A 26,744-nucleotide genomic window follows, 5' to 3' on the forward strand; every position below is an offset into this window, starting at 1 on the left:
AATCAATGCAACAGATCCCATGCTCAAAGGTTCCGTCTATTTCCACATGGTGCCTAATGTCTGAGGCTTTGTGTGTGTTTTTATATTGTTATTGACTCAAATGCTAAGTTATTTAATGAACTAGGAATGTATACTTTATTATCGTGGGTGTTTTAAATGTTGTTATAATAAGAACTACCATGGCACTGTTATAGCGTAGAAATGTACAATAAATGGTTTGAAAAGCTAGGCCTACGACTACTTATTTTGTGTATTGTTGAATCAAGTCTTTATAATTTAAATAGCCCATCCCTACTGTGGCAGAAAACCTTAGCTCTTTTAGACGATTTACCACACTGATTTAGCCTATTGTTTGAAAGTTGGTCATCCCATTAAGTCAAGCCATCATTTGGAAAATTGCGTCAGCGGCGGACTATGGGATACCCCCGTTTATCCACAGGAATTCTCAACTCACGTTTAAACGTTTGACAAAGCCAGCGGCTCAAATACAGGCGGAGTCTGCTCAAAACTCAGCGTTTACCCTAAAGTCTTCATTGGCCTGGGTGTGGTTTTTGCAGTCACAGTAGGCTACCGTTAGCAGGAAATCAAGCGCTAAACTACCAGTTTCAGGCGAAACAAAGAAAAAGCAAGTACATGAATTCCGCAGACTGAAAGTAAAAATCTGAGCAAGTTTATTGTGCGCAGACGTTTTTTTTTGTTGCTGCGCGCCTTCTCTAATGGACAAAAGTTTTTGCTGACTGCATTGTTGAAAGACTATTAATTTCCAATTCCAATAATCTGTGACTATAGACAGAAGACAAAATGCCGAAAACGGTGAGTAGTATCTTTCTTTATGAGATGTTTTTTTTTTTATCATATTTTTTTCTCACAGTCCTTCCCTTCATCAGGACTAGATATAGCTCGAATGCTATCTAGCTTACAATAGGCTAGGCTAAACGATACAAATTGGTAGACGACTAATACGTAAATTTTTCTATACACTAAAACAGTAGCTATTATCTATTGAGCTATAGGCTATTTGAATGAAATTTTATTTAATTCGCCCACTTTCAAATGTAGCCTAACCTACGACACGTAGACTGCGGTTGGCAGAGAAAACTTTTATACACGCATCAATGCGGCAACATGAACATTTTACTTTTTACGATTGTAATACCTAATGTTTTATATCCTTGCTCACGGATTTTGAAACGGTTTTAGATGCTTTTTATTTACTGTGGGCTATCTATTCCAGGCAATCCCCCAAACCGTTATTTTGTGTCAATGCCCCCTCCTCCCCCGCTGAAACGTGATTGGCTTCCGAATGAACTCTCAGAAGCGAACAGGGCAGGTTATTAGTGTCCAACATAAGCAATCCTCGAACTTAATCCTCTCTTATCAACAAAATGTTTATTTGAGATATTTTATTCATTTAGAAACGACAAATAGTTCTTGGGCCAGGTTCTGAGAGCTGAACCGGAAGATGCGACGCTTTCTGCCATAGTGATGGGTAGTTTCCTCCGAAGTTGTAAGCCTGATGATCTCCTTAGCTGTTTTGAAAACACGTAAAGGAGGATATATCAATTAATGTTAGGTCAATTAGTGATTTGTTCATTCAGTATAATTCGAGATACTCAAAAGTTGGTGTTCCTGTCAGTCTACATGACCATACTTTTGCTCTACTGTTAGATTTACTGAAAATGTGTAAATATTTGAATTATTTAAATGAATGAAGCCTTCAAATTGTCAATTGGCTTCCTCTGCCATTCACAAAATATACATAATAAATCAATATCAGTATACATGCCAGCAGATTTATGAATTGGTTAATTAGTCTGTCAATGATTATTATAGCTTTTAGAGTGAATGTGGTGAAGATTTTATGTTTATTGAAAATAAACATAACACTTTCGACAGAGTTAATTATATTGAATTAGATCTAAAAAATTGTCTTTTTCATCTTTCATTATTATGTACCCTCAAACCCCCAAAATTATATTAGGCCTTAAATGAGCTAGTTTTGGCATTGTTTCAGCTTCCCAAGGAACAGTAATCTAGTGACTCAAGGTTTCTGAGATTACGTCAGTTCCTTTTGGCCGTTTCCTGGCCTGCAGTGTCTTGACGCAGCCTCTGAAAGCCTTATTTGGTGCTTCGCAGCACAGACTCCCCCTTCTCCTCTCTGCATCACTGCAGCATGGCTTTCAGCTATCGCTATTGCGCTAGAGATTGCAAGCACTTCTACTTGTCACTTTATCATAACAAACTTGATTCCATTGAGTAATTTTTGCCTAATAGGGCCAGAATGACAAAGATACAGACAGTGACACAGCCAGACTGTGATTATATATAATATGATATTCAAAATATGATATATGATTATATTTCACAGTTGGTGATGGTTAGTGAACTCAGTGCAAGCATACAATATATCCACAAGGTCGTATCAGAAATCTTACTTCTATCTTTTGGACGAAATCTTAAGATGTAGAAACATCTGGATGTGGATGCAGTTGCTCTGGTCCTTAATTCACTTTGGTGCCAAAACGATATTCTACACATTGTTTATTTACCTCAGCATGCAGTATTCTGAGTAGACTGAAGGGATGAAAGTTCATTTATAATGCTTTTATATATTGCGTTGTAGAAGTACAACTTACCATATGAACTAGTCATTATTGATTTACATGTGGGAAAAGGAAGGTAAGCGAGAGCCTTTCAGTAGAAGTCAAGTTCTTAATAAACCCCAAATGAAGGCAGGCGAGGTGGAAAGGCCAGTGGTATGTAAGCAGGGGATTAGAGGCCTCAGAAGTGCACATAGCACAGCTCAGATTAACAATTTGTAATAAACTGAGCTACAGGCGGTAGCGTGTGGAAGGCAAGAATAATGCAAACGTTTGGGGGTTGTGGCCCGTAAATGGGGTTCGTCTGTGGAAGGTTCATTCTGCTCGGCTCCAAACAGTAAGTTCTGCTGTTTTTTGGTGGGTTTTAAGGGAATTTGAAGTTGATTAGTGTTTGGTATGAAACACAGGTTTGAATGGGATATCTAAAAGTCAGAAGTGTTTATGATGAAGGTTGTGCCTACATTACAGTGACAGGAAGTATTTAAACTTTCTTTTTAGTGGCTTGCGCAATGTGAGATTATGAAGCTTGATTTGACAATGGCAGAGTGATTAATAGTGAGTTTATTAACTTAATCCAGGTTGATATGACACAAACTGTTTATTCCCCTTGTAAAATATATAATCTTCTGTATTTTAGCAAAATCAGAGCTTGGTTGATAGTCATGTCTTACATAGTTCTCAGAATTTCTCACAAGGAATGTCAGTTCCAGAATACATAACTCGGATGCTTGCTGCACCTTTTCCCAAGTCTATCCATCGGATGATAGTTTCTAATTATGAACGTCTCATTATCTTGTTTAAGTGCTGGTCCACACGTGAATAAATGTATCGGTAAATCATTTACAAATAAGAACCCTATGGAAAATGTTTCTGAAAATGTGACTCTTTAGGCCTAGCTTTACAGGAAGAGAAATGGAAACCTGATAAATAATGTTTCATTGATTTTATTTAGTTGCCATAAATCCAGTTCATTCGTAGATCAATGTAATGTAGTGTGTTGTAGTGTTCATCTTTGTGGAGTCTACTAATGGAGACTAACGATTGTCCTGACAGGGAGAGTGGAAATATTGAAATCCACATGGTCCTTTAGAGAGGGCGTTCACAGTGTGGGCTAATAATAGTGTGGGAGAAGTGTTCTGAGTTCTGTAGAAGCGAGACCCACCCATACCAGTCAGAACATTCACATTCTTAGTTCCTTCTTCATGCGTGAGGAACTATTTTTATCCTGGAAAGCAGCTTCTTAACTGCACTGGACTGATGGCCAAGGGCTTGATGGATTTGGCTATCGAAACTTTGTCTAATCTGTAATGTTATGCAACCAGTCTGGTTACAACCTTAACCTGTGCATTACCTAGTAACCCTGTTTTGTTTTGTTTGTTACCCTGTTTTTCAGTCTGCCAGTACACTGCCTGGTAGGTTTAGTGAGCAGTAAACTGTAAAAACACGTCATTGTGGATAGAGGAAATGATGAAACAGGTCCAGGAACCACTCCCTAACACTCACAGAAAGCTGCTGTTTGTACCTCAGCTCAGTAGTACTGCTAGTCCAAACATGATCTCCGTCATATACTGGAACACGATGAAGTACTAAACACTTACAAATACAAAATGATGAAACTGTTAGTGATCTGCCTGGAAGTGCTTGTCCCTTGTGGGCTGGCCCAGCTCCTACAGGCTGGGTGTCGAGGCCAGGAGTGAGCTGACTCCACCCGGTTGGTGGAACATCCTGCAGGGCCTCCCTCGGCCCTCGCTGGGCCCTTCTCGGCCCCCGTGGCGCTGGCGATGACAGGAAGTGGCAGGGTGACGAGGGCCCTGAGCGGCAAACGGGGTCTGCTGACACAAAGGGGAAAGAACGCAGCCCTGATCAGCCACACAGCTGGGAAATAATGCGTGCCTTTGTGGCTGGGTGCGGGCGTGGGCCCTGCTCAGTTATTTCCCCCCAGACAGACCCTCTGGTTGTTTGTGTCATCTCTGAGAGGGCACTGGTCATAACCAGTTCATAGCATGTGATCAAATACCGGTGGACGACCAGAGGAGGTGTTTTGAACCCAGACATAAAAATGTATCTGTCTTTAACTCGTTCTTGAACTGTAGTCTGTGGAACCTGTCACTAATGGGATTGTAATGCAGCTGCCGTGTTGCTGTGTGTGCAGTAAGAGAAGCAGAGCTGTGCTGCTTGCAGCCGGCAGCAGAGCGGGAGAGGGGGCGGAGAGTGCCGGGGTGAGGCATGGCCGGATGTTCTCTGCAGGGCAGCCCGCCTCGCTAGGCCCTGCCTACCTCGCTACGCCCTGCCTGCCTCACTAGGCCCTGCCTGCCTCGCTATGCCCTGCCTGCCTGGCTAGGCCCTGCCTGCCCGGCTAGGCCCTGCCTGCCTCGCTAGGCCCTGCCTTCCTCGCTAGGCCCTGCCTGCCTCGCTACGCCCTGCCTGCCTGGCTAGGCCCTGGCTGCCTGGCTAGGCCCTGCCTCGCTTGGCCCTGCCTGCCTGGCTAGGCCCTGCCTGCCTCTGCCTGCCTCGCTAGGCCCTGCCTGCCTGGCTAGGCTCTGCCTGCCTCGCTAGGCCCAGTCACCAGAGGATGTGGTTACTTCCTGTAGAGAAGCTCAGCAGAGAGAACACTGGGTGACAACGTGTGTCTTTAGCACAGAAGCTAACGCGAAATAAAAACCTGTGAATTTCACTTAGAGAACTGCAAAACTCAGCTCAGGGGCTTCTCTCCACTGTTAACCAGCAGAAGCTACCATTTTTACAGTTACATTCTAGAAATGAACAAAACTCTTTTCTACAAAAAAACTAAGTTTCTACCTAAGAATGGAAGGAAAGTAAATCTTTTGAAAAGAAATACTCGAGGGGATCTTGAGAAACCTTTATTATCTGACAAGTCAGAATTACTCCTTTTTCGATCAGTTATTAAAAACCTCCCAGGACAGGAGTTGGTGCGATGTGAAACTCTGCGTTTCCTGCCATTGTGTTTGGTCAACTCTTTAGGCTGATCATTCATTTCTGTACTGCAACTCCCCTGAGCTACTGTCAGTACCAGGCACAGCCCAGCAGACTGCTCTCCTCCACGCCTGTCAGACTGGGATCCTGTTCTCCCCCTCCTCTCGTTCCTGAGCAGGGATGGTCCGAGCCCCCAGAAACACCCAAACACAACTAACAACCTCTATCTCGCTTCAAGAAAAAGTGCTAATTGACTTTCCACTCCGTCACACATTTCTGGGCTCTACCCGCGCCTGTCTTCTTCTCAGTTTTCAAACCACGATGACCTTTTGAATGAGAACAGCAATCTTCCCACTCCCAGCCTCTCAGGAATGGCAGTTACAGTTCTGAAAGACATTTAATCAAACAGAACGTTAGGAAGATGATGTGATGTTGAATCCTGCCGTGAGATCCTCAGCTTGGGATTGTGGCTCCGTAATGATGATGTGAAGGATACTGCTGAACATAAATAAAAAAAAAATTTGTTTACTGATAAACTGCTTATATTGTGTAGACGTCAGACTAACTGTCATGTTTCTGTCCTGAAACAGATAAGTGTGAGAGTCACCACGATGGACGCTGAGCTGGAGTTTGCCATCCAGCCCAACACCACGGGGAAACAGCTGTTTGACCAGGTACGGACTCTCTGATTCGCTGGGAGACACACATGTCATTTTTCACACAGGCTTTTTTAAATGCTCTATGTACCTCCTGACACAGTGGAGCTGTGCAGTGACAGATCAATAAAACATCTTAGAAATTCAGAGACCAGAGGGTCTAAATGTTTTACCCCATGCTGAGATGAGAATTCCATCTCCTCCATTCTCACACGTTGCTGGACATACAATATGACCTGTATTGTTAACGTTATCATGGAGAGTTGAGCGATGTTGATTCCCAAGTTGTGTTGTTGTGTTCCTCAGGTGGTGAAGACCATTGGACTGCGCGAGGTGTGGTTCTTCGGGCTGCAGTACCAGGACACCAAGGGCTTTTCCACGTGGCTTAAGCTCAATAAGAAGGTGAGACCTCTGCTTTGTTGGAGTCGAGTAAAAACGTCCAGGTGTGTAGAAGGACTGCGCCCCCCTGTGTGACAGAGCAGTATGACCCGGGTCCTGACCCGTGACCCTGTACCCAGTCCTAACCTCTGACCCCTGACCCCAGGTGACGGCCCAGGACGTGAGGAAGGAGAGCCCGCTGCTCTTCAAGTTCCGGGCCAAGTTCTTCCCCGAGGACGTTTCAGAGGAGCTCATCCAGGAGGCTACACAGAGACTGTTCTTCCTGCAGGTCAGACACACACACACTCTCACACACTCTCACACACACTCTCTCACACACTCACACACACATACACACACTCTCACACACACTCTCACACACACACACACACTCTCTCTCACACACTCTCACATACACACACTCTCACATACACACTCTCTGTCACACACTCTCACATACACACGCTCTCTCTCTCACACACTCTCACACACACACACAGTGTCTGACTCTGACTCTCCCCCCCCCCCCCCCCCTCCCCGCTGTGCCAGGTGAAGGAGGGCATCCTGAATGACGACATCTACTGCCCCCCGGAGACCGCAGTGCTCCTGGCCTCCTACGCCGTGCAGGCCAAGTACGCCGACTACAGCCCGGACTCCCACAACCCCGGGTACCTGTCTGGAGACAAGCTGCTCCCCCAGAGGTGAGGATCTAGGGCTCCAGCCTCCTCCTGCTCCCCCTCCTGGCTGGAACCGGCTTGAACCGGAGGTGTCAGGATGGATCGGAGGAGTTTTAACCGTTTTGAGGGTGTCAGTGTGAGATCGATGACTTTTCCCGTTCCACATTTTCTTCTGTTGTTTTTCATGATTGTTTCATTGATTTTGCGACAGTGTGTTGAGAAGTCTCTCTAGCGGTGCTATGTGCTGTTAAAATCGTGTTGTCAAGACTAGCTGTTAGAAACCCTGTGTGTGTGTGTGCAGAGTCCTAGACCAGCACAAGCTGAACAAGGAGCAGTGGGAGGAACGCATCCAGGTGTGGCACGAGGAGCACAAGGGCATGCTCAGGTAAACACACACACACACACACACACACACAGGTAAACACACACATACACACACACACAGGTAAACACACACATACACACACACACACACACACAGGTAAACACACACATACACACACACACACACACACAGGTAAACACACACATACACACACACACAGGTAAACACACACACACACACACACACAGGTAAACACACACACACACACACACACACACAGGTAAACACACACATACACACACACACACACACAGGTAAACACACACACACACACACACACACACAGGTAAACACACACATACACACACATAGGTAAACACACACGCACACACACACCTTTAGACCCTTCTGAAAGAGACAAACGTTACACACAACATCACTTGTGGAGCCAAGGACATCCTCCAGAACAGAGAGAGAGTCCACAGAGAGCACGTGCTTGAGAGGTGAGCTGATTCCCAGCGGCCTCCTTCTCTGTTCCCAGAGAGGACTCCATGATGGAGTACCTGAAGATCGCCCAGGACCTGGAGATGTACGGGGTCAACTACTTCAGCATCAAGAACAAGAAGGGCTCTGAGTTGTGGCTGGGAGTGGACGCTCTGGGCCTGAACATCTACGAACAGAACGACAAGTGAGTGACTCATGTGGGTTCTGTTCACCATGTGGGGTCTGTTCACCACAAGGCCGATGAATTTCAGCAGGGAGCTAAAAGCTGCCCACTCAATAAACGGTGAAAATAATCAAAAGGTCGAAATATAAAAGTGGATGTGCTGTTTCATGCAGGTTCTGATTTTCTTGGCAGTCAAGCTGATGTTGTTTCCTGTTGTTGTCTTTGTCTTTTTCAGAATGACCCCTAAAATCGGATTCCCTTGGAGCGAAATCAGAAATATTTCCTTTAACGACAAGAAGTTCGTCATTAAACCCATCGACAAGAAAGCACCAGTATGTGGCCTTCAATGCACTTCCTCTGCAGAATCATTATTTTACGTGCGATCGCTTTTCACGAAGGCTTGGCAATGAGATGTGTGTAATTTGTGTGTTTTCTCTCAGGATTTTGTGTTCTACGCTCCAAGACTGCGCATTAACAAGAGAATCCTGGCTCTGTGCATGGGCAACCATGAGCTGTACATGCGCCGCCGCAAACCCGACACCATCGAGGTGCAGCAGATGAAAGCCCAGGCACGAGAGGAGAAGAACCACAAGAAGATGGAGAGGTAGAAACACCATGATCCACAGCATGACAGAAACACCCAGAAACACCATGATCCACAGCATGACAGAAACACCATGATCCACAGCATGACAGAAACACCCAGAAACACCATGATCCACAGCATGACAGAAACACCCAGAAACATCTAGAAACACCATGATCCACAGCATGACAGAAACACCCAGAAACATCTAGAAACACCATGATCCACAGCATGACAGAAACATCCAGAAACACCATTATCCACAGCATGACAGAAACACCATGATTCAGAGCATGACAGAAACATGCAGAAACACCATGATCCTCACCATGACAGAAACACCATGATCCTCACCATGACAGAAACACCAAGAAACAACATAATCCACACCATTTCCAGCAAGATCGTGACTTCACCGACATCTTTGGGCTCTCCCAGGAATGTCTCAGTGTGTCATCACAGCTAACTGCTCTCACAGCTCCACAATCTGCGATTAACAAACACTAGTTCTCCTCCTGGCGAAAAGAGCTATGAAGTGTTTCTGCTCTGTCAGGACTGGGGAGTAGAGGAGTCAGAGTGCTCTGCTCCAGGCTCTGTATTGTGTGCTAAAGACAGGCTGACAATGTCAGGAAGTGGTGTGTGGTTCCTCCCTCACGGTTCCCTGTTCTCCATCAGGGCTCTGCTGGAGAACGAGAAGAAGAAGAGAGAGGCGGCCGAGAAGGAAAAGGAAAAGATTGAGAAGGAAAAGGAGGAGTTGATGGAGAGATTAAAACAAATTGAAGAGCAAACTAAAAAAGCCCAACAAGGTATTATAACTAAGACTAGCCGTATAAGCAGTAGAAACTAATCAGAATAAGCTTGTAATTTTGAAAAATAATTGCCAGTGATCGCTTAATGCACAGTACTGTGTACCCATTCATTGCGGAGTGATTGGAGACCTTACAAAAATGGTGTCTGCGTGCTTGTGTGTGTCGTGTGTGTGTGTGCTCGTGTGTGTGTCGTGTGTGTGTCGTGTGTGTGTCGTGTGTGAGCAGAGCTGGAGGAGCAGACTCGCAGGGCTCTGGAGCTGGACCTGGAGAGGAAGCGGGCTCAGGAGGAGGCCGAGCGCCTGGAGAAGGAGCGCCGAACGGCGGAGGAGGCCAAGAGCGCCCTGCTGCAACAGTCTGAGAACCAGATGAAGAACCAGGAGCATCTGGTGGGTCGTCTCACCCCCTCACCCTCACCCCCTCACCCTCACTCTCTCACCCTCACCCCCTCACCCTCACTCCCTCACCCCCTCCCCACAACCATGCATTCATATTCGCACTTCTACAGCTCCACTAACTCTGTCACAACCTCTAACAAAACAGAATTCAAATTAATCTGATTCGAGAGGTGGTCAGTGTTATCTGGGCCCTATCTCTCTATGTTTTTGTTCTTCTCCCTGGTTGTCACCCTGGCGTGGAGGAAGTGACCCTGACTCCAGTTTGTTCCCCTCAGGCAACAGAGCTGGCTGAGCTCACCTCCAAGATCTCCCTGCTGGAGGACGCCAAGCAGAGAAAGGAGGATGAGGCTACGCAGTGGCAACAGAAGGTGCGTTTTCCTGCTGTTCTGCTGCTGCTGTGCCCTCTGACACAAACACATTAGCACATATTTGATGTGCAAATCCCTCCCTCCAGCTCTGCCACCCTCTGGGGGGGCTGTAAGTGCCACTCTCTCTTCTGGTTCTGTTGTTCCTGCCAGGGAGCCCCTGCTGGGCTGGCCGCTACAGAACACCATCCCCCACCACCACATTCTCCCTCCTTCAGTACTCGAAAGAATTAAAGTCCAGCGTCAACAGCTCCCAAATGTCCTGTGATTGTGTTGTTTCGAACGAGAGAACAAACCTTTCGGCAGCTGTACTATTTATAGGCCTGAGTACGATTCGGCTCACTGTTCCACCTTCGGCATGTGTGTGGAGGCAGATGGTGTAAGGGTGCCTCTGGTCACTCCTCGTCCTCTCTAACCTCTTCACGGCGTGTTGTCTCCCAGGCCACCATGGTGCAGGAAGACCTGGAGAAGACCAAGGAGGAGCTGAAGAGCAGGGTGATGGCGTCCCACGTTCAGGAGGCCGTGCAGGCGGAGGACGAGCACGACGAGAACGACGAGAGCAGCGCCGAGGCCAGCGCCGACTTTGCCTCCGCCGGCACCTACAAGGACCGCAGCGAGGAGGAGCGCATGACCGAGGCCGACAAGAACGAGCGCGTGCAGAAACATCTGCAGGTGAGTGTCCTTCCCTCTCTGGGCGGGGTCAGGGGTGCTGCGCTGTGTGACGACGGCAGCGCTGATGTTGCGTCTCTGCCTGCAGGCGCTGAGCTCAGAGCTGGCTAACGCTCGGGACGAGACCAAGAAGACCCAGAACGACCTCATCCACGCCGACAACGTGCGGGCGGGGAGAGACAAGTACAAGACTCTGCGGCAGATCCGCTCGGGCAACACCAAGCAGCGCATCGATGAGTTTGAGTGTATGTAACCTGTTCACGGCTACAGCCCTGGACTGGGTCCCATCATCTTAGACTGTAGACCTGCCTTTCACGAGCTACAGTGCCTTACACCTACACAAGACGTAGAAGTAAATATTATGTGAGGAAAAAGAACAATACAGCACATTGTACAGTAATATTGATACACAAATCAAGTATTGTCACCATAGGCGGGAATTTGGCGGATGCACCTGTTCTTAAGGGAGATGTTTTAGCAATACAAGAACGGTTTTGAGAACACAGATTGGATCATACTCTTTTAAAGCTTTAGAATTTGGGACCGCAGTTGAGAGAGGGTGTTTGATAGGTGGTAATGGTGCAATTTTTTATTAATTCCACACTCATCATCATAATTTCTTTAAATAACTGAAAAGACAGGCAAATTGTACTATGTTGTCAATTTAGGTATCATTGTTGAAGAGCATTGTTTTTGGTTGGATCATTTACTGTAATCTTTTTGGGCAAAGAAACCATCAAACTGTATTTAGATTGATTTTTTAAGCTATTCTGATTTTAAGCTTTTAATGGTGGCAGTCTTCTCAACAGAAGGAGATCTTTTTGGAAAACCTTTGCAGTATTATTATCACACATGATTTTACTATGTAAGACCACATGAAACGAGCTCTGGAATCCCATGTTTCAGAAACACACACACTGACTGGTTAGAGATGAAGGTGTATCTGCTATAGCGTATAGCCATGCACAGTAGTAGCTCAAATAATTAGGAATTCTTTTTTTATACAAATCTTTTGCTAAACTTTTTACAACACAGTATGTGGCATTTGAAGCACTATGATTAAAAGGCCTGCCTCTAAGGGCTGTTTTGTAATTTGGATTTTTCAAGTTGTGATCATGTGTAAAAGATAGTGTTTTATCTTTCTATTTTAAATTATGAATGACTGTTAAGTCAGCAGCCAAAACTGAAATAAGATAAATGTGGTCAGGAGTCGCCTTTTCCTTTGCAGAGTTTTTCAGAAGGTCTTTGCTGCTTGAAGTCTTCATCTGTCAATAAAATAGAGGAAACTTCAGTTGTCTTTTCTTACACTTTTGTGTTTTTTTTACGTCACTGTACTATTTTAAGAAGTTATATTCCGTGAATGTATTGGCACTCGAAATATCCTTGACAATTTAATACCACACGGCCGCAATACCTTTCAGGGACACTAGAGGGTCCAATACAGTTATTTTCCGCAGCACAATTCAGCACAATCCACAACTAATTTTTCTGAATATGTCTTGATTGCCCTATATTTATATTGACAACCACATACAGCCATACCAATGGAGGCAAATCTAATTATCTTTCATTAACCTTTATTCATGCAGGCTGTTCTCTCTTTCAATGACATTTTACTTTGTAAATAGAGTCCTTTGAATCCTTTCTCATTTCAACCGACAGCACAAAACACTGTAATTACACAGAGGCGGCACATTTTTATTGACAGAACATTTAAGTTCTATACAAGCTTTATTAGGGTCCGTGAAAACCCCCCTAGTTGAGTGGATCTTGTGACACATAAACCTCCTCTGGCCTTGGTCTTGAAGGACAGACTGTTGCATAGCAACCAGAGCACCAATGAAAAAACTGTTTGGCTAACAAAGTGAGTTTTTTTTCTAAATATTTTTGATAGCTGACATCACCCCTGCCTCTCTCTCCCTCTCTACCCACCCCTGCCTCTCCCTCTCTACCCACCCCTGCCTCTCCCTCCCTCTCTACCCACTCCTGCCTCTCCCTCTCTACCCACCCCTGCCTCTCCCTCCGTCCATCCTCCCATTCCGCCCTCGCTCACCCTTCCTTACACACCAATCAATCTCTTCCCAGATTGTTCCTCACTTGTGTAACAAGGTGACCATTTATTTCTATCTCGGTGACACACAACAGCGCACAGGTGTTGACACTAGAGTTGGCCCAATCATCCGTAATGGTCAAATGATGTGTTTGTAGGTGAACATTTCCCAGCCATCTGCTGGGGTTGACTGTGGTGCCTTGACCCGGTGTGGAGGCTAGGTAACCCAAGGACACCCGTCTGCAGCAGAAGGCCAGTTATCAGGAGCAGTCCTCAGACACACTGCTCGTCGCCATGGCAAAGTGCTTCCACCTTCGCTCGGTCCTCCTCAGAAGAATGCCTGGTTTGCCGTGGATCTCTGGGATTCAGGGCGGCTGCATCCGTGCCTGCGGCTGGAACAGTCAGGCCAGAATCCTCCACTCTCAATCAGTTTCCTACTCTGATTCTAAAGTCAACAGGTTGGTGGATGAACTGTATGAGATGCAACGCCCTGTAGGAATTTGCAGCAGTATTTCTATTTAAAAACAATAGCATTAAAACACTTTGGTGATAAAATACGAAATATTTGAGGTGATTTATGTGGACTAGCCGGGTCTTTTAAACTTAATGCTGACATTTTCATTTCCCTTGAAAATAGATGTCCTTATCTCTAGCTCTGGATAAGAGCGTCTGCAAAATGACTAAATGTTAAATGTTTTTACAGTTTGCCAGTAGACAAAGTCACGATTCACTTTGTTAACCAAGATGGTATCAAAACAACCACAGCGGTAAACGAAGGGCAATCTCTGTTGGATGTCGTTGTCAACAAAAACGTGGATATTAGTGGGTTTGGTAGGTAAACTCAAGCATGTTCTACCTTTTATGCCCTTTTAGATAAACAGGTGTGGCCTGATAGAAGATGCATGGATGTGTTACAGTGCAGAAGCAATAGTGTTGTCTAGTGGAATTTCCATATATATGGATGCATGTAGCCTATGTGTGTCTGTGTGGGTGGGGGGTGACACAGGAAGGAACGGAGTGGATAATATATCCACAATTTCATACTAGATTGTACCGCTGTGCACTAATATTATATTTTGCTGCAGATCTGGGGTTTATTGTCTGTGTTTAGATGACCACTGTTACATGAAAGTATCTTGTAATGAGCCTGCTTATAAAGAAACAAATGGAAAATGCATTAGGAGGACAGTACCTGTAGATGTGGCAAATTGGTGTTTTTCCGAAGCAGAATCTTCTGAATGAGATCATGTGATCTTGTGATCGTAGGCGCGTGTGAGGGCACGCTCGCGTGCTCCACCTGCCACCTCGTTTTTGAAAAGAAGATTCACGAGAAGATGGAGCCGATGGTGGATGAGGAGATGGACATGTTAGATTTAGCCTATGGTCTCACCAAGACGTATGTTTCCTGACAGTTTGACATTTTTTCATACAGTTTTCCTCATGCTGAGTACGTGCTTCAGAATTCTTAACACTCATGACTAGGTTAATTGTTGTCATGGTGTGCACACATTGTGGCTGAGTTGTGAAAAACAAAAAATATGTTTGTTTTTTTAGAAAAGCACAAAATCGATCTTTCTATGACTGGTGCTTTGTTATTGTCCATGAATCATCCCCTACAAAAACAGGAAAGTTTTTGTTTGTGTGTTATTGCTTGAACTTCCACAAACAGTCAATGAGGAAACGGTTTATTCTCTGATGGTATGTTGTAGATCTACGAGCGTGAGTTTCACGCACGTGCCTGTGATTGGCAGGTCTCGTCTCGGGTGTCAGGTGACGGTTCAGCGGTGGATGGACGGGATGACGGTGTATGTGCCTCGAGAGATGAGGAACGCTCTGGGATCCAAGGACAGCTCGTGAAGCACCGTGAACTGTTTTCTTTTGTTGTTTTTTTTACTTATTTTTTCTTGGTCTCATTTTAATAAACGGTTCTTGTCACTGTGCCAGATGACTCGTTTTATATTGACGATAGAAGCGATTTTACTGCACAGACGTCAAAGCTGTCAAGTGTGGCAAGTTAGAAGTTAAGCGGTCAGTTGAGATCTTCTCATCATACAGGAAATGTTAAAAACACAGCTGTTGATCACCAAGGCAACAGAGCAGCTCTGACGTTTGCAACGTCCTCTGTGCATGTGTCGTAGTTGGGCTTTGTGGCAGCATTATTAAAATCTAGACAGGTATAGGAGAGTATTTTCTCTTCAAATTGCAGTATGCTTGACTAGTATTATACTGCAAGTCACAGTTAAATCCATCAAAGCTGGGGGACTTGAGTACCGCTATTAGTTAAATCATCCGTGTATGACACCATCAACAAAGACTGTCGTTTTAGCACAGGGCCTGTAATGGATTCAATGTGAATTTTTCATGCTCATCTTGCACTATTGGTAGTTTAACAGATGCTAACTTTAGGAAACATACAATGCAGCTAGTATTGCCTCACTAATCAAAACATTGGCATTTGTTATTGTGATTCTCATGTAGTATGACTCAACAATATGGCTTCCTCATGTCCATAATATAGAAATTATGCAAATAATTTTGGGCCTAATTGAATTGTATAAATCAATCGAATTTTTGATGCGGAAGACTGAACATACAAATAATATGGTGACTAAAACTGTGAAAAGATTGGAAAGACAAATAAGTTCATAATGATTTACTCTTCAAGCAGTGTTATAACAGTTTGCTTGTATACAGGAGGACAACACTTTTACTTCTGGGGTTAACAAACATCTTTGACTACTTATAGTAAATAGATTGATTCATCATTTACAATTAAATAAAGTTGAAATGTTGGAAGTCACATACATGTATTCACAGAGTTTATAAATAAGGTTAACTAATAAAAACCTAGTTCTTAGTATTCCTGTACGTAGGTCTATAAGTATTGAACATTTCCTTTACAGAGACCTATAAGTATGAACATTTCCTGTACACAAGTCATGTATTATCTACCTATTCAATCCCCTACTATTTCCAGTGAATGTAATTTATTTGGGTCTGTATACATAATAGTGTTTGATTATGTGTTCCGTGTTACCCTTGCAAAAAGACTTTCAGTGTCAGTAGTGAATGCTGGAGAATGGTTGTCATTTTCTCAGATTGACATCTGTAAAGGTGTGTTGTTGAAATATGCTCAATCTGACTGACTTCACATGTCATTTACATGATCTTTCATCACAAAAGATATGTTTGGAACGTGAATTGGAACCACAGGGAGCCAAATCATCTCGGATTTGTAGTGGCATAAAATCTAACTTAAATGGTTTATTCTACCGAGAAGAACCTTCTAGACTCCTCTTGATCTATGTTCATACCTGGAATGTACATTTTTTCTTATCGCCTTTTTTCTATTTACCTTCTCATAACCATGCCACACCTAAAAACACAAATTTCACCCTCTACACAAAGGAGTCTTCTCCCTGCGACAGCTTCGAAGGTTTCTCTTTTTGATCAAACATTCTACTTTTCCACTGCTGTTTGCTCAGCAGCAGTTCTTTTTCCACCGCTTTTGCTTCAGTGTTGCAGCTCTTGCTATCGCTGTAACTGAAGTACTCTCTGACTGTGTTTCGGACTGTTGCCGGCAGTTTAATTCTAATTGTGTGACTGATGGAGCTTGTAGCCTTGGTGAAGGTTTTGGAGGACAACTGTGGAGGGAGGTTCCCTCCACCCAGCTGTCCTAACGTCACATCACCACGGTCCAAACTGGTTTGGAACAATGCTACTTTGTCATCTCTGGCATTGGGAGGCTGTCTGGTTGAAACAGATTGTAGAACCAGGGAACTGTTCTGGCCGTAGAACACAGTTTGGGGAATGTGGAGCTTGACTGTTTTGCTCAGCAGCTCTACATCCTCTTGCCGTTCTCCCCTTGTGTCGGTCACCAGAGACACTCCACAGCCAGCTTCTAAGTGGTCGGACTGGCTTCTCACCAGTGTCGCATTTGAAGCTGAGAGGAATGTTATTTTGGTCCTCTTCACCTCCTCTCTGTTGTTTTTTCCAGCAACCTCCACATTGGCTGTTTTTTTCAGTTGAATGTGAGCGATTGATGTTTCGTCTGATGTCACAGGGGCTTCGTTCTTCTCCTTCCAGTGCACCTGCTCTCCTCCCCTCCTGAGAGAGTCCTCCCTCTCTCTTCCCGTCAGATGAAAGTCAGGCTTTTGTCTCCCTTTCAGTTTGAAGAGACTAGGCGATAGAAGATTAGGCTCCTTACTATTCTGAGTGCATGTGGACTGGTAGAACTCTGTCTCTCCTACACCTTCTTCCTCCCCCTCATCATCCTCGTTGCACCACTCCAAATCCTCCGGCATGGGGAACGCAACACTCCAGTCTTTCGGGAACTTCTTTGGAGTGTCAGGTGTCAGGGGCCGTAGGCGTGCTGAGGAGCCAAACAGGAAGGGCAGGGAGCTGCCTTCGCTGGGGAAAGACAGCGAGTCGGAGCAGAAGGCGCTGTCTATGGAGCTCAGAGACGAGCCGGAAGGGGAGGTGGCTGTGGACGAGAGGCTGGAGGCACTCGACCTGCTGGAGGTCAGTAACCGCTGGGCGTGGTGCCAGCCCCTGGAGGCGGCCTGTGGAGAGCGCAGGAAGGTAGACCGGCCGCTGACAAGCTTCGAACCGTTGGCCCTCTTCAGCTCCTCACCAGGACGGATGGGAGCGTCCTGGCCACACATCATAGCAGCATCACAGCTGGACTGGCGGGCCACTGGGATGTGGATCTTTGCAGGGAGCTGGGGGGAGCCCAGACACACGCTGGGTTCAGAGGCACAACGGTCTCTGGCTGAGGTGAGGTCCCGGGGGCCCACCAGGGAGGAGCTGCTGGAACAGGCAGACATCTCCTTTATATTCTCCCAGCTACACGCGCCATCCTCGTTGATGTGTGGCCTTTTCAAAAAGTCAGTCTCGTCCAGGAAGTCGAAGAGCTCTTTATCCTTCTTCAAGACCAGTTTTCTTCGAGCCACGAGATCTGGTTTTCTCTCTGTGGAGGGAGAAGTGTCTGGCCTCTCTGGGTCCCAGTCGTCTAGACCGTAGAGCTGCTGGCAAGACTCTAATATATGAAAAGGGTAAAGAGAGATGATAAGACCAGGAGTGAATGTTTACACACACACACATATATGTATACAGTATATAGAAAGGGCATATATACATCTATATATTTATATATATACAGTTTTTACAGTATTTTTTTTATTGATGGATGAACGTATTTTCTGTCTAAGGCCTCACCTTTCGATGTTTCAGATTCAATCTTTGGTTCAGTAAAAATCCTCTGAACATCATCTCCAAATATGGTTGGAGTATTTTCGATGAGGAGCTGTATGAGAGCTGCAACCTTGAGAGAATTCAAAACAGAAGACGAGTGTTCACAAACAGTTGATAAATAACATGTTCTCAGCGGAACACGGCCATGTGATGAGTTGACACACACAGCTCGTACAGGAACCTTGCCAACAATTCTGTGTTGTTGACGCACTTAGAACTAACAATTGATGGCGAGGGGGGGATTTTCAGTCAAGCCAACGTCCCACAAAGTATTACAACACTATTGTATTGCAATACATAATTGACTCCAAAATTGTTATGCATGGGGGACACTGTGTTATCCATAATCATAACATAACTGAGACTGACAGATACCACAATGAACTGCTGGTTGCATTTAGTATATTTCCTATGGACACAAGAGCAAGAGACTTTGAACCTAATGAACAAAAGTTATCGCAACAAATCTTTTACTCTGGTGGAAGTTGTTGGAGGCATCAAGTTTTCAGAGGAGCAGAATAACTGTGTGTTTGAAGTCTGTTTACTCTGATTGGAGGGTTTGGTATCGTGATGAAGTGTCTCTACCTTCTTGGTGGACTGACTCTCTTCTTCCGGTGCAGTGGGTCCTGGGGGCCACAACATGTTGGGAGCGATGCACAGGGCCAGGTTGAAGGCGTTCATCTGGTTGTGTTGTGAGTGTTCCTGAATGTGGTACAGAAGGCCAAACAGGTAGCGCAGCAGAGTGATGTTATCAGCCGGAAGCTTCCTCAGCATCCTGTAGGGAGGTGAAGGAGATGTCAAGACCCTGGCAGTGGGAAAAACGAACAGAATATGCGAATAGGTGGGTGAGGAGCTGCCTCTGTGAGGGATAAGAAGAACTTGGAAGTTTTAATTAAAACCTTTCTTACCCCATTTTACGTATTGTGCACCGTGCCAAATGAGAAACACAAATGAGGGCAAAACTGAATCTTAATTAGGAAGGTGTCGGATTCGAGGGAGCTCAGATGCAATGTTGCAAATGTCAGTTCACACCAAATCTGTGTGGGCCGGGGGCCAACTCATTTACTGAGATGAGTCACAAGACAGGTCCTAATGTTCCCACAAGAGCTGCTTCAATCTGAGCCTGCAGCAGACATTCAGACCTAACGAAGGAAGAAGCATGTGTGGAACCTCTGAGAACCTCTTTCTTTTCATGCACCTGGATTGTATTTCCAACTGAACAACTCACATAAGACCACATGTGTGTTGACTCCATTATTTAAGCTTCAATTACGACATGAACTCTAAACATACACGACCAAGATGATTTGGATTTCGAAACACAACTTTAAGAAAGTATTGCGGGTTTCTTGTGCTAACTATGGGATGCAGAAATCTCCACAGAGTAGAAACTATTCCAGCTTTCAAGAACAGAAATTATTCCTAGATTTCCAGCTAGATAGTTTATCAAGAAGCCCACAGCAATGAGTATTTTTTTTACCTTTGTATCATCTCAATCTTATCCACACCCTCCAAGGCCTCCATCCACTGTCCGTAGAGACCAGAGCTAAGCACACTGCCAGGGAGGTTACGAAGAAAGTCCTGTTGAAAGTCGGTCTCGGTTAGTGTCTAAAGAGCAGTATGAGGAACATGAGGATATGAACTTCTGCGCTCAGAGTCTGCGTATCTGTATTTTCATTGTATTATTCTATTTTTATTGTGTTGTGAAGCACCATAAGTGTTGCAGTTTTGCACAAATGGTACTATTGAAATAAAGTCTGATTTGATTCGATGGCTGTAACCCTGATTGTACTCATCCACCGTACCAACCAAAGTCAAGCCGGCATTACGGGGCACTCACAGTTACGACGGCTGCAGCCACAAACACAGACTCCCCTTCCAACTGAACAGTGCCCCCCGAGTTCAGTTTCTCCTTCAGCTCACGGCATGTTTTAGCGTTGGCTGAGCGACGGAAGACCCCTGTCGTGTTTGCTCCCTCTTGGTACAGCAGGTACAGCATGTCCTTTACCAGGAAAGCAAAACAGAATCAAGTCAAACAGAAAAGTATTTATTCAAGGACAATTTATTCAATTTATTCATCTCAGCTGCCATTATGCATAGTTGGATTGTTGAACCTCCCCTGACTCTTAATTTGACCAGGATCGTCCTCATTGCAAGAAATCTCTTTATTAACGGCTCTGGTTATGAATCCGTAACGACGGTTGGAAAATGCCGTTCACTTCATCTCACCATAATTGGTCTGGGGAGGTTTCCATGGTGACAGATGGAGGACAGCCCCTGGCCGAAGAGCTTCTGAGAAGAAGCTGAGGAATGAGAAAGTGATTGTGAGGGGCAGGGAGACCCCCGCCTCAGAGCCCAGTCTATCAGGGACTTCTTCCTCTTTACGTGTCTTTGAGACGAATGTGCTGAAAACAACATATTATTAATCAGAAACACCCCAAAAAAGTAATGCACCCTTGAAGGCACAGCACCACCAGATAAATGTTGTATGAAATTCTGTAGTCCTTTAAGTGGAAGACAGATTGAACACACCATTTTCAGATTGCCGTTAGATTGAGAATTCATTATTAATGAGGAGTCTCGAGTAGGTTAACTGTTTATGCAGTTTGGTGAATTTATCAATCCAGTCATGTAAAGGAGAATTCACACATTTATATACAGCTTATGTTCCCTATACGGTCATGGAAAATTGTAAATGCCATAATTTACTAAATTACAGGAAGGAGACTGTGATAACGTCTGTTAAACTACATGTGCTGGCGTGACAGGAAGCTATTTACTATCTGCACTCTAAATAAACCGCTCCCATTAAGAGGGTACGGTACGTCATATCCAAAGCACGATTTGGGAGGACAGGGAAATGACATTTTCTAAACCTGCAAGATTGTAGCCCTGCATACCTCAGTGTAATCTGTCATTTTGGGTCTGCAGGATTCTAATGTTTAGTAGATAAGAAATACACATGATATCGTAGATTCACCTGTTCCTCCCTGACCTCCACTGACGGACTTGGCCCTCAGGATGAAACGTTGACCAGATGCTTCTTTCAGCAGCTGATCAAGGAAGAGTCGGCCATCCACAGTCGGCAGGTTGGTAGAGATGGTTGATCGCAGGCCGGCACTTTCCCTCAGGCAGTGAAGGATGATGCTGTAGGGAAGCTCATGACCTGCCAACAGACCGATCAGGTTCAGCCACATGGAGATTCAGAAATTCCTTCTCTGTTTGGAACCCTTGTAGTGGGGAGCATGTGTCAGGAAAGACTGTTTCTGACTGGTCGGTTTTATAACGGTTATGTTTATCATGGCCTATGTGTCCAATATTTGTGATGTCCAGATTCGTTCGCAAATTGGGATTTTTATAGATTAATTTAAATGAAAATCATTATTTGCGTGAATACGTTTAGATGGAAATTCCCACTTGTGTGGATTCATATCAATAGAAATTATTATTCATCTCAATTTATATGCAAATTCTCCTTTGTATACATTCACTAAAACATTTCCATGTTTATCTGAGGATCATGGCCTTGACAAAACAACTTACAGTTGTCTCCATCATGTATTGAAAGACAACCAAGGTCACACATGAATCCTTTGAATCCTCCCAGGGCTTGGTATAGTAGTCCCTGGCCATATCACCTGATTATAGATACAAATCTAACGCACTCTGGAATAATGTCATGTACAGACATGTGAAATTAGATTTTAGTTTTGTTGCAAACAATTCAATACAGAGAGCGAGAGAGAGAGAGATGGAGAGAGTGAGAGATCAAAACTAAATGAGTTTGTGCCTCTGTCCTGATCATTTTTCGAGATGTGTTTTCCAGGGTGACTTGACCCTGAGCGCTCACCGATGAGGGGGTGTGGAGCTTCATCTTTCCCCAGGATGACCCAAAGACGGTAGTCAGCCGGCCGGCCCTGAGGTAGACGGGGAGAGAGAGAACACAGACTCCGGGCCTTAGACACAGAAAACACCTCGGGAGACCACAATCACAACAGAGCACATCCAAGAGGATCTACGGCTCCACAAGTGTGGATCAAAAATCTAAAGAATTTTGTAGATCGAATTCTCTTTTCTTTCTTGTTTTAGCTCAACATGTATTTTCAAATTATTTGTCTTTCTTTTCCTTCACAAATGAGATAAAAACCACTTGGGGGATTGAAGATACTGTGACAGTCACTTACTGAGAGACCCAACTGTTGGGCGACAATCCTAATGATTTTATTTACATCATCCTTGCTGTCCACATTCACGGCCACCTGGGTTAGAGTGAAAAAGAAATCATTTGAAATTGATTATGTCTGACAGATTTCCCAGAGCACGACAGGAAGTCACAGACACTAGATAAAACACCTTCCTGACACCAAGATAAGCTTCATACCATTGCACTCTTTCCCGTGTCCATGACAACAATTTTCATGTTGACATTATTCGGATATTCCCCTTCTTTGGATTTGTTGATTTGCCTACAGCACACAGCACAGTTAGACACACACATAGGGTGTGAACAAGGTCCCAACACTATCGCATGTCTCTAATCGCTGACATTTATATACAAATGCCTCATACATGTTCATTCTCCGACGCCAATTAATCTATATTGTAGGATATTCTCACCATTGTAAAGCTAACAGCCACTTCTCCTTTATCTCATATGAGCTGAAAGAGAGAAGAGATAAAAGCTCTTTGTGGTTCTTTCTGTTGCTTCTATTCATGTACAGTATAGTAGGAGAGAACACGTCATCCTCCTCAAAAGGGCACAAGAGTCCAGGAGGGAGCAGGTGCAGCTGGAGTCTCTTCAGTTCTCTGACTGAAGCCTGTCGTATTCTGAACACAGGAGTAGGTGAGAGCCCCGAGAGGAAAACTGATTTCAGCACAAAAGATGACAAAGAGAAAGTGTCACGTACCTGAAGGTCACCACATAATTAGTGACAGGCCAGCCGATGACGAAGGACTGCTTGTTGCTCAATTTGCTCTCCGCAACCTCGTCCGTACACAACGACAGCCACACCTCACACAGGCTCACTCTTACTTTCAGCTTCAGGCTTGATGATGACCTGGGTCCCAGGGGAAACACACATCCACTATACTTAACCGACAAACACGATTGTGTTCGGGATTAAACTATAGCTGAGATAAAGTACAAAGGTTTTTAATAAGACGGGAACTCACTTTGATTTTGCGATGATGAGGGTATCGTTGAAGAGGAACAAGTGTCTCTCCTGAATCTGCCGGCCTGTGCTTAGCTGCACGCGCTCCTCCATGACAAACTCTGACATCTGGGACATCAGGCTCTTGACCTGCCCTGCTCTGGGTGTCGAGGCCTGGGCAGCACCCCTGCCGATCACACCCACCCATTGTCAGTGCATCACACATGTTGCGTTGCGGGGACAATTATAATATTAGTGTGTTTATTCAGCAGAAACTTCTGTAGTCAAACATTGGCATGTCTGCGGTGAAGTTGCGGTACTTAAAGTTGGTTTCTCGTTTATCAAGAAGTGTCAAGTCCTCACAATCTCAAGGACACAGCATGGCAGAACATCCAATTATATTTACAGAAAATGGGTATTGTTGTATTGTTGACTGTTTTATTTCATACCACACGTGTCCAATTATGGGTAATTTTTTATTGAAGTCTCCGATTAGTTGTCAGTGATTTGCAGCTCAAAAGCTGAAAGAAAAAATGTCTACAATGAAGATACTGGTCCTGCTGTGAAAGGTTTTCCTTTCACTTGGCTGCAACTACGCTGTGATGAACAAACAGCTAATAATCACCTTGCATAACACACTTCAGGTTTTTACAATCTGTCCACCGTTTAGAGGAGAGTAAGGCCAAAGAGAAATCCAGATCTAAAACGTGGATTAACAATCTACACACAAATTAAGGTGGAGAGTCTAAATTATCTTTTTTTTTTTTTTCTTGGACTGAACCCAGATGGCAAAAGCCCCACAGGAGGTATTTTACCAGAGTTGTTTATTTTACCCCTCACTATTTATCTGCTGTTACCATGATAGAGCAGCACTGAGGCCAAATAAAGGCAGGAATTCATCAGACATGGCAGCGCAGCAAACCTTGCGACGGCTGTGTTCTGTATAATGCGTCACTGAGACAGAGAGCATGAGCAGGACTTGACAGAAAGGGGAGGAGGGTCAAGCAGCCAAAAATGTTAGCCCACTCCAGCCCAAGGACAGTCGAATATAAAAGTAAAAAGTAACAGATGAGTGATTTGATGGAGAAACATTCAAATGTTAGTCTACACTGTAGCCCAACGACAGTAGAATTGTCACACTACGATTATCTGTGAGCACAGACAGACCGGGGTGTGTCCATGGGCTCTCAACGGCCTTATAAAACTACGCTGTGAACAAATATGTCGGTACTAATCCTGCTCTGCAGAGAGTTGACGCTCTAATTGATGACAGATGCAGTAATGTTCAGTGGCCTGCACAAAGTTGACTTTAAAACAAACAGTATCACACGTTTTCCAATAACAGTTAGCTGACACGGTTGACTTGTTTGTTTTTCTTGTCAGATGAGGTAGTCATGGCTAAACGCAGGAAAAACACTTGATCTCTGAGATGAGAGCGATGAAGCTGCTAACACAAACAGAAGAAGCTGGAAGCGGCGCATGAAGACGGATAGACGAGGAAGCAGAGTGGTTCATGTCTGACCTGTTGTGGCCCCGTGGTTTCCCAAATGCCTTAGCGATGGCTGACTGGCCAGTCTGTCCTCGCTGAAGCGTCGTTTTCATTTTCTGTGAGAGAACAGATTGTCTTTTTGTTTCTTCGTGTCAAGCAAGTCTCACATTCGAGGAACAAGAACATTCCTGGAAACACAAGCTCTTGGGTCACTGGGATCCTTCAGAACAGATGAAGTTGTAAATATCGTTTGATGTGTTTATTTCTCTCACAGCTAAATATATTGACATATATTTGACAATAGTGCTGATTTCTCTCACACTTTTTCATCACACAGAAGTTGTTGATTACGACTTCACACATTTTGAATACAATCTGGATGTCTGACACAATATTTTAGGGGTTTAAGTCACATTAAGCTTTAAGCTCTTTTAGCCTTGTTCTGTATGTCTTTTCTATATTACACCTGTTTTCTTTTAAACAAGAGACAGAAGACACCAACAACTGCTGATTTTATTTTAAAATGTTTTTCCTGTAAGAATTATAGTGATTGAGCCAAACGAAGCCAGAGTTCTGGGGACATTTTCTCAACATTGAATACATTTAGAGATTCAATAGAAAGAACAGAATAAGAGAGAACAGAATAGCAGATGCCATAAACAAGATAGGAAAAAACTTGCTGACATTACAAACCCATAAATTTGACACGACTGTCAAGAGCAATGTTTCATTTCCTGAATGCAAGGTACAGGGAAATGCTTGTCAAAGCACATGACTGTCACTTTAAAGCACTGTGGGAAACTATGCATTGCTATAGTATCCTCAGTGTCTCACGCAGAGGAAAATTGTTTTCCAGACCTCTCAGTCTGCCATCCCACTGACAGGTGCCCTGCAGACAATCACCTACCCTAAGGCCACCATGTGCAGAACTGCATTGTTTACTACTTAAGCGGTAATAACATTGACCTTCTTGTGAGATATGTCGTCGCTGTTGATTTGGATGATAAAAGTGTCAGCTAATGTGAAAATCTATGTAAAGCACTGTAAAATGTACTTTTACCTGGCTCTGGCAACAATGTGGATGTAGTATATAGTACCTGGTCCAATCACAGTCATGACAACTTAAAAATATTGTCCAATGGAAATGAGATCATGGTTTTATGGAGATTTTATAAAAACAATAATAAATTGTAATAAATTGCCACTTGCCTTCTCTTTCTCTTGAATTCTTGACTCATTGCTGTTTGCTTTGGAATTGGGGCCAACACTTTGTTGAGGGGTCATCTTTAGCTCAGAAAAAGTCAAACTAATTCACATGCTGTGTTGTTGTGTTCTGCAGATCTAAGATACCTATCTCATCCACCACATAGGAAAAATAAGTCTATTGCTGATAAATAAAAGTTTCTAAAAAGAAGATCCCCGTCAGGACTACTTGATGTGACAGAATGATGAGTCTGTCTCAAAGTCCCTCGGAGAGAGTTCCACTGCGAGTCACAGACGCTCTTTTCCTGCCCTCTTCCTGAATCCCATCTCTTACAGGGTTGGGTCATTCCCTCCTTGCTGACTAAATAAGGATATTCCAGCCATGACTCCTCACAGTACAGTAGCTAATGTGAAACATTGTTTCTCGAGTTACAGTTGATTCTCTGCTCTTCCCCCAGGAGGCACTGGTACACTCAAACTATGTTTTCATTGAACAGCGTGATGTCTTCTGTACAAGTGAGTTATACATTAATACAAT

At 44.3% G+C, this 26,744-nt stretch overlaps 3 protein-coding genes across 4 annotated transcripts; 2 read left to right on the forward strand and 1 right to left on the reverse strand.

Moving 5' to 3' along the window:
* Positions 1–504: 504 nt before the first annotated feature.
* On the forward strand, positions 505–12,352 carry msna (moesin a). The gene is made up of 14 exons (XM_062485728.1): positions 505–813; positions 6,125–6,208; positions 6,497–6,592; positions 6,735–6,857; positions 7,118–7,269; positions 7,547–7,630; positions 8,112–8,258; positions 8,473–8,569; positions 8,678–8,841; positions 9,499–9,629; positions 9,858–10,018; positions 10,303–10,395; positions 10,834–11,064; positions 11,150–12,352. The coding sequence occupies exons 1-14, from the start codon at positions 802–804 to the stop codon at positions 11,312–11,314; spliced, it is 1,740 nt and encodes a 579-aa protein (XP_062341712.1). The 5' UTR covers positions 505–801; the 3' UTR covers positions 11,315–12,352.
* A 910-nt stretch (positions 12,353–13,262) lies between these two features.
* fdx1b (ferredoxin 1b) lies at positions 13,263–15,051 on the forward strand. 2 transcript variants are annotated; one of them, XR_009932814.1, is made up of 4 exons: positions 13,263–13,569; positions 13,815–13,942; positions 14,378–14,593; positions 14,863–15,051. XR_009932814.1 is itself a non-coding variant. In XM_062485743.1 (4 exons), exons 1-4 carry the CDS (start codon positions 13,406–13,408, stop codon positions 14,966–14,968), a joined length of 528 nt encoding a protein of 175 aa, XP_062341727.1. In that variant the 5' UTR covers positions 13,276–13,405; the 3' UTR covers positions 14,969–15,051. The 2 variants fall into 2 exon arrangements, 1 of the variants encoding a protein (XP_062341727.1); XM_062485743.1 differs by having other exon boundaries at positions 13,276–13,569; positions 14,378–14,507.
* A 698-nt stretch (positions 15,052–15,749) lies between these two features.
* Positions 15,750–26,501, reverse strand: arhgap20b (Rho GTPase activating protein 20b). Its single transcript, XM_062485707.1, has 15 exons — positions 26,213–26,501; positions 25,037–25,119; positions 23,537–23,701; positions 23,272–23,421; positions 22,982–23,023; positions 22,746–22,830; positions 22,549–22,623; positions 22,215–22,281; positions 21,345–21,530; positions 20,594–20,769; positions 20,205–20,366; positions 19,845–19,945; positions 18,950–19,139; positions 18,329–18,434; positions 15,750–18,149 (listed from the first exon to the last, which is right to left on the reverse strand). The coding sequence occupies exons 1-15, from the start codon at positions 26,285–26,287 to the stop codon at positions 16,510–16,512; spliced, it is 3,303 nt and encodes a 1,100-aa protein (XP_062341691.1). The 5' UTR covers positions 26,288–26,501; the 3' UTR covers positions 15,750–16,509.
* Positions 26,502–26,744: the final 243 nt, after the last annotated feature.

This window comes from Osmerus eperlanus, chromosome 19 (assembly GCF_963692335.1).
Source record: "Osmerus eperlanus chromosome 19, fOsmEpe2.1, whole genome shotgun sequence".
Taxonomy (NCBI): domain Eukaryota; kingdom Metazoa; phylum Chordata; class Actinopteri; order Osmeriformes; family Osmeridae; genus Osmerus; species Osmerus eperlanus.

What these genes read in the sequence shown, in the direction of transcription:
- arhgap20b (XM_062485707.1), bottom strand. Translation starts at nt 26,287, where the DNA reads ATGACCCCTCAACAAAGTGTTGGCCCCAATTCCAAAGCAAACAGCAAT. An exon ending in TGGCTGTTAGCTTTACAATG is followed by an intron (nt 22,831 to 22,981) that starts GTGAGAATATCC and finishes TGTGTGCTGTAG; the next exon opens with GCAAATCAACAAATCCAAAG. An exon ending in AGCTCCACACCCCCTCATCG is followed by an intron (nt 21,531 to 22,214) that starts GTGAGCGCTCAG and finishes GTCTGTTGGCAG; the next exon opens with GTCATGAGCTTCCCTACAGC.
- fdx1b (XM_062485743.1), top strand. Translation starts at nt 13,406, where the DNA reads ATGGCAAAGTGCTTCCACCTTCGCTCGGTCCTCCTCAGAAGAATGCCT. An exon ending in TCTGATTCTAAAGTCAACAG is followed by an intron (nt 13,570 to 13,814) that starts GTTGGTGGATGA and finishes ATGTTTTTACAG; the next exon opens with TTTGCCAGTAGACAAAGTCA. An exon ending in GCCTATGGTCTCACCAAGAC is followed by an intron (nt 14,508 to 14,862) that starts GTATGTTTCCTG and finishes TGTGATTGGCAG; the next exon opens with GTCTCGTCTCGGGTGTCAGG.
- msna (XM_062485728.1), top strand. An exon ending in GGAAACAGCTGTTTGACCAG is followed by an intron (nt 6,209 to 6,496) that starts GTACGGACTCTC and finishes TGTGTTCCTCAG; the next exon opens with GTGGTGAAGACCATTGGACT. An exon ending in AGAGACTGTTCTTCCTGCAG is followed by an intron (nt 6,858 to 7,117) that starts GTCAGACACACA and finishes CCGCTGTGCCAG; the next exon opens with GTGAAGGAGGGCATCCTGAA.